Below are 13,665 nucleotides of genomic sequence, written 5' to 3'. Positions count from 1 at the left end.
GAAGAAAAAGAGATGGCAAGTCATAAACTAGGATAAGAAATTATCCACACTGTAGTCAATGAATTTATTGCTCCTTTATTTTTTAAAAAGATAACTTCGATAGAACAAATCTTGTGAAATGTAGTTGACTCTATAATTTGAGGGGGGTGGGGAGTTGGGGAGAAATAGCATGGGGAGAAATGCTAGATATAGGTGATGGGGAGGAAGGCAGCAAATCACACTGCCATGTGTGTACCTATGCAACAATCCTGCATGTTGTTCACATGTACCCCAAAACCTAAAATGCAATTTAAAAAAATAATAATAATTTGATTCAAGTTAGCTCCATGTACCAATAGCCATACCCCTAATTCTTTGAGACATGTCTATCTTCTGGACTATATTAGAGGTAGCTTGAGTTTTCGGGTTTCTGCAAGACAGCCAAATTCTTAAATTCCTTTCCTAAATTTATTTTGTCCTACTGAAAAATGGTACTTGGGGCCGTCTTCATCTATTCACAGGCTTTAATAAAGTAGTTTTGCCCTGGAGGCCGGGTGTGGTGGCTTAAACCTGTAATCCCAGCACTTTGGGAGGCTGAGGTGGGTAGATCACGAGGTCAGGAGATTGAGACCATCCTGGCCAACATGGTGAAACCCTGTCTCTACTAAAAATACAAAAATTAGCTGGGCGTGGTGGTGCATGCCTATAATCCTAGCTACTCGGGAGGCTGAGGTTGGAGAATTACTTGAACCCAGGAGGCAGAGGTTGCAGTAAGCCAAGATCAAGCCACTGTACTCCAGCCTGGTGACAGAGTGAGACTCCGTCTCAAAAAAAAAAAAGAAGTTTTGCCCTGGAAGATGAGGCCGTTATGGATAGCATTTCTCAATTATATCTTTTATAGTTAAATATTAGTAATTGTTGTATCTTTCAATCTTGTAAGTTCTTGAATTTGTGAATTTTGTCTTTCTTTTCAACTCCGCTTGCATTCTTTTAATGCAATTAATTCTTTTCTGAGTTCATCTTTTCCTTGTAGTATTTTAAGTGTAGCCAATAGCATCCAAGGCTAGCAACATACTGTTTCCCAGCTTCTTTGCATAAATCAACCAGTTGATTAATCATATTATCTACTTTCTAGGTTTTCTCAGGCAAATACAGTGTTATGACTGTATTATATAGATCGTTATTTCCAGACTTGCTACTCAGTCGCAATTGCAAGTGTCACATATGTTCCATATTTGTTATGGCAATAATTGACTCCTGTTACCAATTTCTGGACTAGCTTTTCCTAAGTAAGGCTGCTGTAGCAACCCTCAAATTATAGTGCCTTCCTACAGTAGAGATTTATTTCTAGCTCCCATGTTAGCTACAAGTTGTCTGTGGTTTTGCCCCTCTGTTAAATGTGCCTTACTCAGTGTTCTAGGCTGAAGAACAGCGCTCTTTGTCTTAGGTCAGAGGGAAAACTGAAAATGCTGAACCACTCAGTGCTCTTAATCTTCTCCTAAGATACGATATAAATAACTTAACAATTATATATCATTGGCCAAAGTAAGTTAATATGGCCAGGCCCAGTGTTTGTATGGTAGGGAGTATTTGTCTCTCAAAGACTGTACTATAAGTTACCCCGTTCAAAGACAGGGATATATAGCTCCCTTATAGGGAGGGGATAGAATAGTGTAGAACAGTAATACCATCTGCATATCCAGTTCTAGGTATATTTTCTAAAGCAGTGTTTTTCAAACATTCAGCTGAGTTCTTAGCTGAAGGTAAACATTTGAAAGTTGTCAGTATATAAGTGAGTGTGAATAAGATCACCCAGGGTGAGGTAAGAGAGTGCTAGAAACCTCATGGGAGAGGCATCTGCAAAGAACACTAAGAACAACCTATCAGAACTAGGGAGGAGAACAGGAAAATAACATGTCCTGGACCCTAGTTGTAGAATTATTTCTGCTCCACAGTGTAACTTTGATTTTAAAAGAAAGTCTGAATGCAAGTATTTTACATCTATCTGAGTTGTACCATCACAAGACTTAATTTTCAAATAGCATAAGAAGTTTAAAATTAATACATACTCATTTATTATTACAGAGATTTGCCACAATATGGACAGAAGCAGTGGCAGTCCTATTTTGGAAGAACTTTTGATGTTTACACCAAACTCTGGAAGTTCCAGCAGCAGCATAGGTAAATGAATTTTATAGTTAAAGAAGAGTGAAGGCCTGCTTTCTATTAGTCACAGGTTTTATCTTTACTACTTCAGTGGTTTTTATCTTGGTGCTTTTTCTTTTTTTTCACCAAAGCAAAGATAAATCTTGGTGCTTTTAAAATTCCATATTTCATCTTCATAACCCAAATGAAAACAAATTTATTTCTTTCCATTTATTTAAGATTTTAAAATGTATGACCAGGCATGGTGGCTTATGCCTGTAATCCCAGCACTTTGGTAGGCCAAGGTGGGGGGATTGCTTGAGCTCAGGAGTTTGAGACCAGCCTGGCAGCATGGTAAATCTTATCTCTACCAAATACACAAAAATTAGCCAGTGCAGTGAGCTGAGATTGCACCACTGCACTCCAGCCTGGGCAACAGAGCCAGACTCCATCTCAAAAAAAAAAGAAAAATAATGTTCTTGTTTGATTTTTTTTAAAGACAATATTATATGTGGAATGGTTCAGATAAGCTAGAGTGTACGAAGGATGATTTATTATTTCATTCTAAAATACATGTTTACTGGCCAAAGTAGTTTCTTTTTATATTTCAACTTATAAATAGACATTTAATAAATGCCTTTTGAATTTAATGGAATGACTACATTGAAATCTCATGAAAAATGTATTAGCTTTGCTGAGTTGAATGGTATTTTATCCTATTGAATTTACAGATTTGATTATTTTTGGAATGTACAGACTCTTATTTCTATTTTCTTTTATCCTATATAAACTAGACAAGTCTTGGATAATCGATATGGCTTGAAGCGCTGGCAAATAGGAGAAATTGCTTCCAAGATTGGGCAGCTATACTACCATTATTAGTGAGTAAATTACACATGGAAAGAATGAAGTGTTGTCTGATTAAAACACAGCATATGGAAATATATAGAGTATACTCATTGCTGGGTGTGAAAATGGTGAGTTACAAATGAAACCCTAGTAGTTTGGACCAGATTGATCAAGACAATGTCGTGCAATAACCTTCCATAATTAAAGTTCTATTTGTTTTAAAGGCATGCCTTCCAAATACTTCATTTGGTCAGACTCATTTATAACTTAAAAATTTGATCTTGGTCTTAGATAAATGATTAATACTAAAGGATTTATTATTCTTACAGCTTCACTTGTTTTAATACTATGCAGCATTATAATTTGTATGTATGAATGAATAATTTTCAGAAGGAAACTTTAAAAAACTTATACTTTCAGGATATGTTTGAAAGGTTACATGAGATAAATAAAGGTATTTTTATTATATCCTTAGAGCAATAACATCTACATAGTCCCACCCCTGAGTTCAGAAAGCAAGAGAGGTCCTTTTAGGAATCTAAAACTAATTAGCCTGACATGATAGCAGGTATACAATGAAAAAGGCTTGGACAATTTTTAATCTAAAAGGCAATAAAACAACCAGGCATGGTGGCTCACGTCTGTAATCCTAGCACTTTGGGGGCTGAGGCAGGTGGATCACTTGAGGTTAGGAGTTTGAGACAAGCCTGGCCAACATGGTAAAACCCCTTCGCTACTAAAAATACAAAAAAAATAGCTGGGTGTGGTGACTGGTGCCTATAATCCCAGCTACTTGGGAGGCTGAGGCAGGAGAATTGCTTGAACCTGGCGGGCGGAGGTTACAGTGAGCCGAGATCATGCCATTGACATTCCAGCCTGGGTACCAAGAGTGAAACTCTGTCTCAAAAAATAAAAAATTTTTTAAAAAAAGAAGAGAAAAAGCAATAAAACTTCTTTCATTTCTCTATTTTGGCATACCATCCCAAATTCCCACCATTAAAATTACTTTATTGGGTAGAATATTTTCTTAAAGTCCCTTGTAAAACTAGAAATGTTTTCTTGGGTAGAAATATTTTCTTAAAAAGTCTCTTGTAAAACATAATTTATTAACATCCCCTGAAGATGAATATGGATTAGTGCATTCCTCAGTTCTGTAAGAAAAAAACAAAAAAATAAAGAAATGGGCCAAAGGACTGTATGGATTTGAGGAAGTGAATTGGCCTGGTCCTGGGAGAGAAGGATTTCACTGATGGAATGCTGTTTGGAGAGTCCCTTCAAAGAATGAGGATAATGTATAATATGGGTTGGCATAAAAAAATGCTTGCATTCAGTGAGGACATTTTTCAAAAAATTTTATTATTATTTTTTATACATTTTAAGGGTGATATGATGATTGCCTTGCTGATTCAAATTTAGGACAGTCATTTCCACTCGCTCCCAGACATAGAGGAATACAGTAATATAGAAGAAGTATTTATCATGGTGAAGATAGAAGAAGTATTTATCATGGTGAAGAGTCTCTGACACTGTCATATTTAAAAATATATTTTTTCTCATAGCTTACGCACATCGGAAACCAGCTATCTGAATGAGGCTTTTTCCTTCTATTCTGCAATCAGACAGAGATCATACTATTCTCAAGTCAATAAAGAGGACAGGTATGTATCTGCTACGCTTTTAGAAAGGTGAGGATAGAACTGTCTTTACTCTGCATGGAAATTGTGCAGAAAAGCATACATTTGTTTATAACTTGTAATCATTTACCAGGCTTTATGGAGTGCCTGCCGTGTAGTAGCCCTTTGAAAGCATAGAGAAGTGTATGTTACCTATGCAATAAATATCAAAGATGTTGTAACAGAGTCAATGCCTAAGGAGAGCTGGGTTATTGTTTTACAGGAGATTGGCTTCACATAGATTTAATAGAAAAGAAATGACTCCAAAACGAAGCTTAGTTACTAACATTTATTCTTTAGCCTCTGTAATCTTAATTCATATCTCTTCAAAAGTCTGGTGACAGCTGTCATGTACGATCAGGGAATAGCCTGCTAATGCTATTTGAATTTTCTTTTCTTTTTTTTTTTCTTTTTCTTTTGGAGACAGAGTGTCGCTTTGTTGCCCAGGCTGGAGTGGAGTGGTGCAGTCTTGGCTCACTGCAACTTCTGCCTCCTGGTTTCAAGCAATTCTTCTGCCTCAGCATCTCAAGTAGCTGGGATTACAGGTGTGTGACACCATACCTGGCTAATTTTTTTGTATTTCTTAGTAGAGATGAGGTTTCACCTTGTTGGCCAGGCTGATCGCCAACGCTTGACCTCAGGTGATCCACCCACCTCAGCCTCCCAAAGTGCTGAGATTATAGGCATGAGCCACCGCACCTGGCCTGGATTGTGATTTTATTAGTTCCAGATGAGTATGGAATTGTGGAAGAAATCAGAGGTCTGCTGGAGAATCTTTCTTGCTAGCATTCTGGGAATTGTTGGGTGAGAAAGTTCAGGCACAGAAGGTCTGAATATTCTTTATACCCCCAGCAACAGAACTCACAGTTTTTATATAGTGAAAAAATTATATTCTCTTAGCAATGGAAGAAAACACTTTTGACATGTTTTTCTCGAGGACACTTTGTGGATGACTGTTGTAAGCTTTCCAGCTAAACAGTGACATTTTGGGGAAAGCCCCACTCCTGTGAATCTCCTTAATTCCCTTGCATGTCTTGGTCAGACTTGTCTAGGGGCGTTTGCATGGCATATGTAGGGGTGTCGATGATGGAGTGTACATTTTCCATATCTTTCTGTCATCCCCTTACATCAGAAGTTCCATCATTTACTTTTCCCTTAGGTCGTTCTATAGTTTGCTTCACGTATTTTCACTACAGATATATTTCCTCCAACCCTAATTAAAAAAAAAAAATTCATGCTATACTATTTGTCGTAATTCTTGGCGAGATAAATTATATCTTAAAAAATGCAAAAGAGCTATGTAACATTTTATCAGCATTAAGAATACATATAAGCTGAGAACTATTTTAAGCAATAGCAAAACACCTTGTATAATTTACTTTTCTCCATTTTCTAATTTGACAAAGGGAAAAATTGTCTTTAATCTTAATACCCAACAGTTCGATGTATTGCCATAATTGTATGCCTTAATAACAAACATCAAATTTGAATCGTTTTCCAAATTTGAATCCCATCTCCTAGAGCAGGGCGTATTATTTAGAAGTAGGATTACTTGGAATCAGGATGACAAAAACTCTTGCTTTGTGTCAGTAAATTAGAATTAAAGGACAATCTGGGGTACATGCTTAGCATGTATGTGCTTAGCAGGGGCTTTGTTCAGTGGGTAGGTTGTTTCTTAGTTCACATAGGGTAAGAGTGCCAGTCAAGATTGCAATCAGCAACAGCTGCTAAAATCAACAGCCAGGACAGAAACCAAGTAAGGAGGTATTCCACAATTTCACAGTTCATTTAAAAGGCAAAAGTCTTCACTCCTCAAAAGGAACAAGTTCTCTCTGCACTGTCTCTGCAGCTAAGGATTATGTCGAGACCAGAAGGAATAAGTAGTTTGTTCCAGCAATCTCAAGGTTAGTGTCTGTCACTAAGCATAGACCACTCTCAGAACATTTCATTCCATGGGCCCATCCTACTTAGGAGAGAATATATTACCATTCAGCCACTCCTCCTAGAAGCTGCACACCTCAGTTCTTTTGCAGATGGCCAAAGATTAATTGGTTGTATATGGAGAAGGTGAAGATTCTCAATACCCTGGAGGCTGTGGGGAGATGTTACAGTTAGCCACCTGGAAGAACAGAGTTTCCTCAGCCAATGTGTAGTTAAAGAGTTGGTGTCTTAAAGTAGCGAGTGTAGCAGGTTGGACAAGGCTGGAATTCTGGAGTTTAGAAGTTTGTTAAGAGCTTAAAAAAACTTAATAAGAAGTTCAATTTCACATTCGTATTGGAAAAAACAATACTGTCACCACTTATGTTGATGTTGATGACATGTCAACATGTCATTTATTGTTCAAAAGAACATAGAATACGTCATTTGCTTGTTACTATTTTTAGAAAAATAATTTTAAAGAGTATAAGGAGAATGCGTAACTTCAGAAGAGGTAGAGGGGGAAACTGAGTAATAAAATTATAATCATTACAATGGCAGGAAAGGAAAATAAACTCCTTTTGTGTTGATGTCAACATAAGGGGTGACAGTATTAAGTTTTTTTCAGTGGGAAATATGAATGTAAATTGAAGGCTTTAGCACTTTGTAATGGTGCTGATGATAAAGAGGGCTTGATATGGACCCTTCCAGTGAGGGTCACACTTTTTTTTCTGCAGTTTGATATGGAGTCAGTTGGTAGGCTGTGGGTTGTGGTTCAGTTTATCGGGCTTGATTGAGGTGGCCTCTCATGTGTATGAGTGGGCAGCACTGACGCATTCATCTGTGCTTTGCTGCAGTTCATCACAGTGGCTTCTGAAATAGAAAGCACCCACCCACTTCTGTATGCTTATTGAATATAAGGATCAGCTAACTATGGCCTTCTTGCATGCCAAATTGGGTCTTCGGCCTGTTTTTATACTGTGTGACAGTTTAGAATTTTTTTTTTTTTTTTTTTTCACATTTTCAAAGGGTTGTAAAAAGGGAAAAGATGAATATGCTACAGGCACCAAATGTGGCCGGCAAAGCTTAAAATATTTACCATCTGGCCCTTTTCAGAAAGTTTGCTGGTTGTATAATCCACAATATAGATTCATAGAACCTTTTCTTAATCAAAAAAGTAACAGAATTAAGTCATTCATATTTCAGATTTGAGTTGACATCATCCTTCTACTAATTTTCTTTGTTTCGAATTCCGCTTTCAATAATGTGTTAGGCTAGATGACCTAAAATACTAAATATGTAGAAATGCTGGATAAAATAAGACAATCATCTTTTAAATGGAAAACTTAGTTGTTAAGAAAGTAAGAAGTTTCTAGTTCATTTTCCCATTGCTGTGGTGATGTTGGATTGGGGGCAATTGGTTGGGGTGACATAAAAGAGCAAGGAAGAAGAAAATTGAAACTACAAGGAGAAGGTATGATATATAAGAAGGACTGATAAGAAAAATTATCCTCTTGTATCCTAAAACATGGACTTGATGGGACAGTTATCATCTTAACAATGGCTGACTGACATTATTAAAATAAAATGGAGCCCAATCTGGATAGCAATAATATGAAATAAGAAAGGAGATAAAGAATTCAGCCATTTTGATAAGATTCATTTATTGAAGAAAGATAGAGTAAGTAAAGTTTACTTGTTAATATTTTTAAGAAAACTATAATAAGAATGTGTAACTTCAGAAGAGGTAGAGGGGGAAAGTGGGTAACAAAGTTATGATCATTACAATGAAAGGCAGGAAAGGAAAATAAACTCCAAATAGTGTAAGTAGCACAAAATAATAATATAGAAACATATCCAAGTCATAGTAAGTAAAAGTAATCTAAACTTCCCAGTTAAAAGACAGAGATTATCAGTATGCCTCTTAGAAAAACCCAATAGTACACTTTTTTTTTTGAGACAGAGTTTCACTCTTGTTGCCCAGGATGGAGTGCAGTGGCGCAATTTCGGCTCACCACAACCTCTGCCTCCCAGGTTCAAGCTATTCTCCTGCCTCAGCCTCCCAAGTAGCTGATTACAGGCATGTGCCACCATGCCCGGCTAATTTTTTGTATTTTTAGTAGAGACAGGGCCTCTCATGTTGGTCAGGCTGGTCTAGAACGCCTGACTTCAGATGATCCGCCCGCCTTGGCCTCTCAAAGTGCTGGGATTATAGGCATGAGCCACTGTGCCCAGCATAATATACTGTTTTCAAAAGACTCTTCAAGGCCAAGAGTAGTGGCTCACACCTGTTTTCCCAACACTTTGGGTGTCTAAGGTGGGAGGATCACTTGAGACTAGGAGTTTGAGACCAGCCTGGGAAACATGGCAAGACGTGGTTTCTATAAAAAATGAAAATAAAAAAATTAGCTAGGTGTGGTGGCACACTCCTGCCATCCTAGTTATTGAGGTTGAGGTAAGAGGATTGCTTGAGCCCAGGAGTTTGAGGCTGCAGTGATTTATGATGATGCCACTGCACTTCAGCCTGGGAAATAGGGCAAGACTATCTCTTTAAAAAAAAAGAAAAAAAGATCCTTCAAAGATGTAAGGTGGACAGAGAAAGATAAATGAGACAGCTACTAAGGGGAAGAAATGTGTATGTATATATGCATTTCTTATGTGTATACTGTGTGTATTTAAGGTAGAAAGTATTATTGAGAATAGAGGTTTACTCTGTAATAATAAAAGGAACAATTTAAGAAAATATAAAAATCATAAACATATATACCTAATAACAGCATTATAATAAAGCAAAATGATTTTTTTAAAGTGGGGAAATTAATAAGTGATCTAATGTACATTGGAATTTTTAATATATGATATTTAATAATTTATATATCAAGAAGACAAGAAATTATAAGATTTGAGTAACAGTTTTTCCTGTGTGCCTAAAATTGTGTGCAACAATAATAGAATATATGTTATTTTCAAACTTATATGAAAATTTGTGAAATTAACTGATACTTGCCACAACACAAGTTTAATACAAGGTTCAATAAAGTATATGATGTCTAACCATGGTACGATTGCGTTAAAAACAAAAATAAAACATAATTTTAAAAAATCAGTAGCTGCATATGTAGCCCAGCTACTCAGAAGGCTGAAGGCAATAAGATTGCTTGAACCCAGGAGTTCAAGTCCAGCCTGGGCAACATAGCAAGACTCTGTCTCTTAAACAAAAAATTCAATAAGTTGGTGAATCAGTAGACACATTTCTAAGTAATTCATGGATCAAAAGAATTTTTTAAAACTTTTATTATGGAAAATGCTGAACATATACAAAAAATATACTGTTGTGAGGCTATTGTATTTGTGATATAGGACATGGAAGGCAGGAGGAGAAGTCAGGTTTGAATTGATAATTGGTAAGTGTTAAGTGTTATGTGTGAACAGATAAAATATATTGTAAGGGGCATTTAATAAGTTAAAGGATGCATATTGTTACTCTTAGCAACCACTTAAAGAACAATAATAAAGCAGTAGTATAACTAAGAAGCCAATAGATGATATAAAACAGAAACTAAAAAATACTTGATTAACCAAAAAGAAAGCAAAACAGCAACACAGCAAGAGAAGGAGCAAATAGGAAACAGCGAGGTGGAAGATGTAAATCTAGCCAAAGCAATGACATTAAATATAATTGGTCTAAACATATCAAGTAAAAGGTAGAGATAGTCAAAATGGACAGAAAATCAGGATCCAAGTATATACTGCCCAGAAAATATGTGAATTTAAATAAAAAGACATAGATAATTGAAAGAAGGATGAAAAAAAGATACGACATACAAATAGTAAGCATGAAAAAGTTGGCTTGATTATATTAATAGCAGAAACGTGAGATTTTAAGAAAAAGAATGTTCTTCCTGGAATCCTTTTCACCTCATATTTTCCTGCCTATAGTCTTCCACTCTTTCTTGTATTCTTTTTTTTTTTTTTTTTCTTTGAAACAGAGTCTCGCTCTGGAGCCCAGGCTGGAGTGCAGTGGTCTGATCTTGGTCCACTGCAACTTCCGCCTCCTGGGTTCAAGAGATTCTCCTGCCTCAGCCTCCTAAGTAGCTGGGATCACAGGCGTGACTGGCTAATTTTTCTATTTTTAGTATATACAGGGTTTCGCCATGTTGGCTAGGCTGGTCTTGAACTCCTGACCTTGTGATTGCCCACCTCGACCTCCCAAAGTGTTGGGATTACAGGTGTGAGCCACCTCACCTGGCCCTTGTATTCTTAAACATTTGTTATTTTCTCTAGGAAACCTTTTCTCACTCAACATCTAGACCTGTGGGTTCAAATAGCATTCTTTATTTCTTCTATCATTGTATTATTCCATTGTGTTTTAAGCATTTATCTCTCTCCTGTATATTTTAAATACTTTTCTGTCTGTAAGATCTGTGAAGGGAATATCTATAGTTACTTAAAACTGTACTTTTAGCACTTACCATAGTACCTGATGCACGTAAGTTCTCAATAAATATTTGTTGAATGAATGAATATATTAGTAAACAACTTAATCAGTAAGAAATATGTTCAAAAAGATTATATGGTTATGTGTGGAAATGTTTATATTTGTGCAGAAAAGGATGGAGAAAGTTTTAAAAGCCATCAAAAAATTGGAAAAATCAAAAAGCATTCTTTTCTTTAATCTAATGAGTAATTTTTTATTTATCTTCCATAGACCTGAATTGGTAGTTAAGAAGTTACGATATTATGCAAGATTTATAGTAGTTTGTCTTCTTCTCAACAAAATGGATGTTGTAAAGGATCTGGTAAAGGTAAATGCACTTTAAAATAGTTAAAATTCTAATCTCTAATTATATATGGATAGTCTTATTTTTTAAAACTAGATTTTACGTTAAAATAATTTTGATATATCAAAATAATTACAACATTCAAAGTGTACTAACTTCTGACAAGGATAATGATAAAAAATTTTCCAACTCTTTTCATGTTACAAATACACTAATCTGAGATAATTATCTTGATTCCTTGCCTTTGTCCTTTCTACGTGTTTTACATTTCAAAGCTCATCAATGGATGGCTGGAATGCAAACAAACAAAAATACTTAGTTTAAGAGAAAATAATTGAAATATTATGTCAAGAAAAAGCACATAACACTTTACAAAGATATTGGGAATGATTTTAGTTCTCCCCCCACTATAAAATTTCTGTATCAAGTCTCTCCTTCATTAACTCAGGTGATTAAGAGGTAACTGTCTTCAAATCCACAGGATACCTGTAATCATTGCGTATTAAATTATGGTTGCTGTCTGTACTCAATAGGTTTAATGGCATACTTAATTTTGTTTCAAGTACAATATACCAATTGGTTTTTTGGGGTTTGTTTGTTCGTTTTGCCCAGCTGGCACATTTATTGGCATTAACACAAGACCCTTCCCTTTACAGCACCAGTAGGCCATGCCCAAAATGTGTCCCTCTGCCCCATTTCTGCAAAAACTCTCAGGCCTTAGCAGTAGGCTGAGCTGCCCCCAGGGCTGTGAGCTGCTGAATCTTCTGGCTCATCATTTCCATGACAACCTGTTTCATAGTGTGCTTCTCCTGGAGAACTGGTTGGATTTTCTCCCTCTGCTTAGTTAGAACATCTATCTTCCTCTTGAAGAAGTCCTTGGCATCCTCAGCTGTCTTCTCTACATAGTACCCAGTTCCCACATCGATGAGCACGTGTTCCACATCATGTAACTTCCCAGGGACATACATGGAACTCATCAGTGGGACGAGTAATTGTTTCCCCTTGTTGCTCTTGTTCAGCACGTTCAGACAGTCCTTGGCTTCCACATGCTTGGTCTGTACCACTTTGGGCTGGGTAGTGATGTGGACGAGAACTCCACTTCCTGGTCCAGCTGGTTCTTGAGCATTTCTAGATGTGGCAGATTTAGCTCTGTGATGTTAATCAACTGCTCCATGTTGGGAAGAAGGACTAAAGAAAAGCTGTTTGTTTGTTTTGAGACAAGGTCTTACTCTGTCACCCAGGCTGGAATGCAGTGGCACAGTCTTGTCTCACTGCAACCTCTGCCTCCCGGGCTCAAGCAATCCTCTTACCTTAGCTTCCTGAGTAGCTGGGATCATAGGCTTAAGCCACCACTCCTAGCTAATTTTTGTGTGTTTGTAGAGACAGGGTTTAACCTTGTTGCACAGGTTGGTCTTGTACTCATGAGTTCAAGCAATCTGCCAGCCTCGGCCTCCCAAAGTTCTGGAATTATAGACATGAGCCACCATACCCAGCTCAACATGCCAGTTTTGACAAGGCCACCAGAAGTAGCTCTCCGTATTCCTTTTCTACTTTCCTTTATACCCAGTTACCATTAAAAATATTTCCAAAACACTGTATAATATAAATCCAAATAAAGTCAGGAAGTATTTTTAGAAATATATAATTTTTTGTAGTGGTAGGGTCTCACTATGTTGTCTAGACTGGCCTAGAAATCCTGGCCTCAAATGGTCTTCCCACCTCAACCTCCCAAAAGGCTGGGATTATGGGTGTGAGACACTGCATCCAGCCTCATTTTTTTAAATGCTAAAGTTTTGAATTTGTCTTTTCTGATTTTTAATTAATTAATTTATTGCTGATGTAGTACTGATAGGAAATAGATCTCTGTGAAGACTTCATTTGGTGGGTATTATTCTGAAGTTTGTGACTTTTGAAGAAAATTTATGTAGTTTTCATCTTTGTTTTTGGTTATAATCAGGACTATGTATTGATAATCAAATTTTGTAAGTATGTCAGTTTTATCAGCAAAATGGTTCTATATGGCTATGTATTTTTACGGGTTTTTAAATAACCTTTTTTGTGATATTTTTAAAATCAGGAATTGTCAGATGAAATTGAAGATTATACCCACCGATTTAATACTGAAGATCAAGTGGAATGGAACTTGGTGCTTCAAGAAGTAGCAGCTTTCATTGAGGTCAGTTTTAATAAGAAAAATCATAATTATTGACTGGGTATGGTGGCTCATCCTTGTAATCCCAACACTTTGGGAGGCCAAGGTAGGCAGATCACCTGAGGTCAGGAGTTTGAGACAAGCCTGGCCGATATGGTGAAACCCCATC

General features: G+C 36.7%; 1 protein-coding gene and 1 pseudogene across 10 annotated transcripts in view; one reads left to right on the top strand and one right to left on the bottom strand.

The window, feature by feature from the left end:
- The window catches only part of SCAI (suppressor of cancer cell invasion), a 201,738-nt gene that overhangs the window by 126,800 nt on the left and 61,273 nt on the right, over positions 1–13,665 (top strand). For all 10 annotated transcript variants that reach the window (XR_013518820.1, XM_035257363.3, XM_078327014.1 and 7 more), the window contains 5 exons: positions 2,065–2,160; positions 2,919–3,005; positions 4,533–4,631; positions 11,272–11,368; positions 13,422–13,520. Coding sequence is in view for 9 of the 10 variants with exons in the window: in XM_035257363.3 (XP_035113254.1) it covers positions 2,065–2,160; positions 2,919–3,005; positions 4,533–4,631; positions 11,272–11,368; positions 13,422–13,520 (478 nt within the window). In the remaining variant the exon portion in view is untranslated. The remainder of the gene's footprint in view (positions 1–2,064; positions 2,161–2,918; positions 3,006–4,532; positions 4,632–11,271; positions 11,369–13,421; positions 13,521–13,665) is intronic.
- Positions 11,604–13,195, bottom strand: LOC108593157 (prefoldin subunit 5 pseudogene; annotated as a pseudogene).

The sequence above is a fragment of the Callithrix jacchus genome, chromosome 1 (assembly GCF_049354715.1).
Source record: "Callithrix jacchus isolate 240 chromosome 1, calJac240_pri, whole genome shotgun sequence".
Taxonomy (NCBI): domain Eukaryota; kingdom Metazoa; phylum Chordata; class Mammalia; order Primates; family Cebidae; genus Callithrix; species Callithrix jacchus.
Note: the sequence above shows the minus strand (reverse complement) of the source record. Positions and strands in the feature narration are given on the sequence as shown.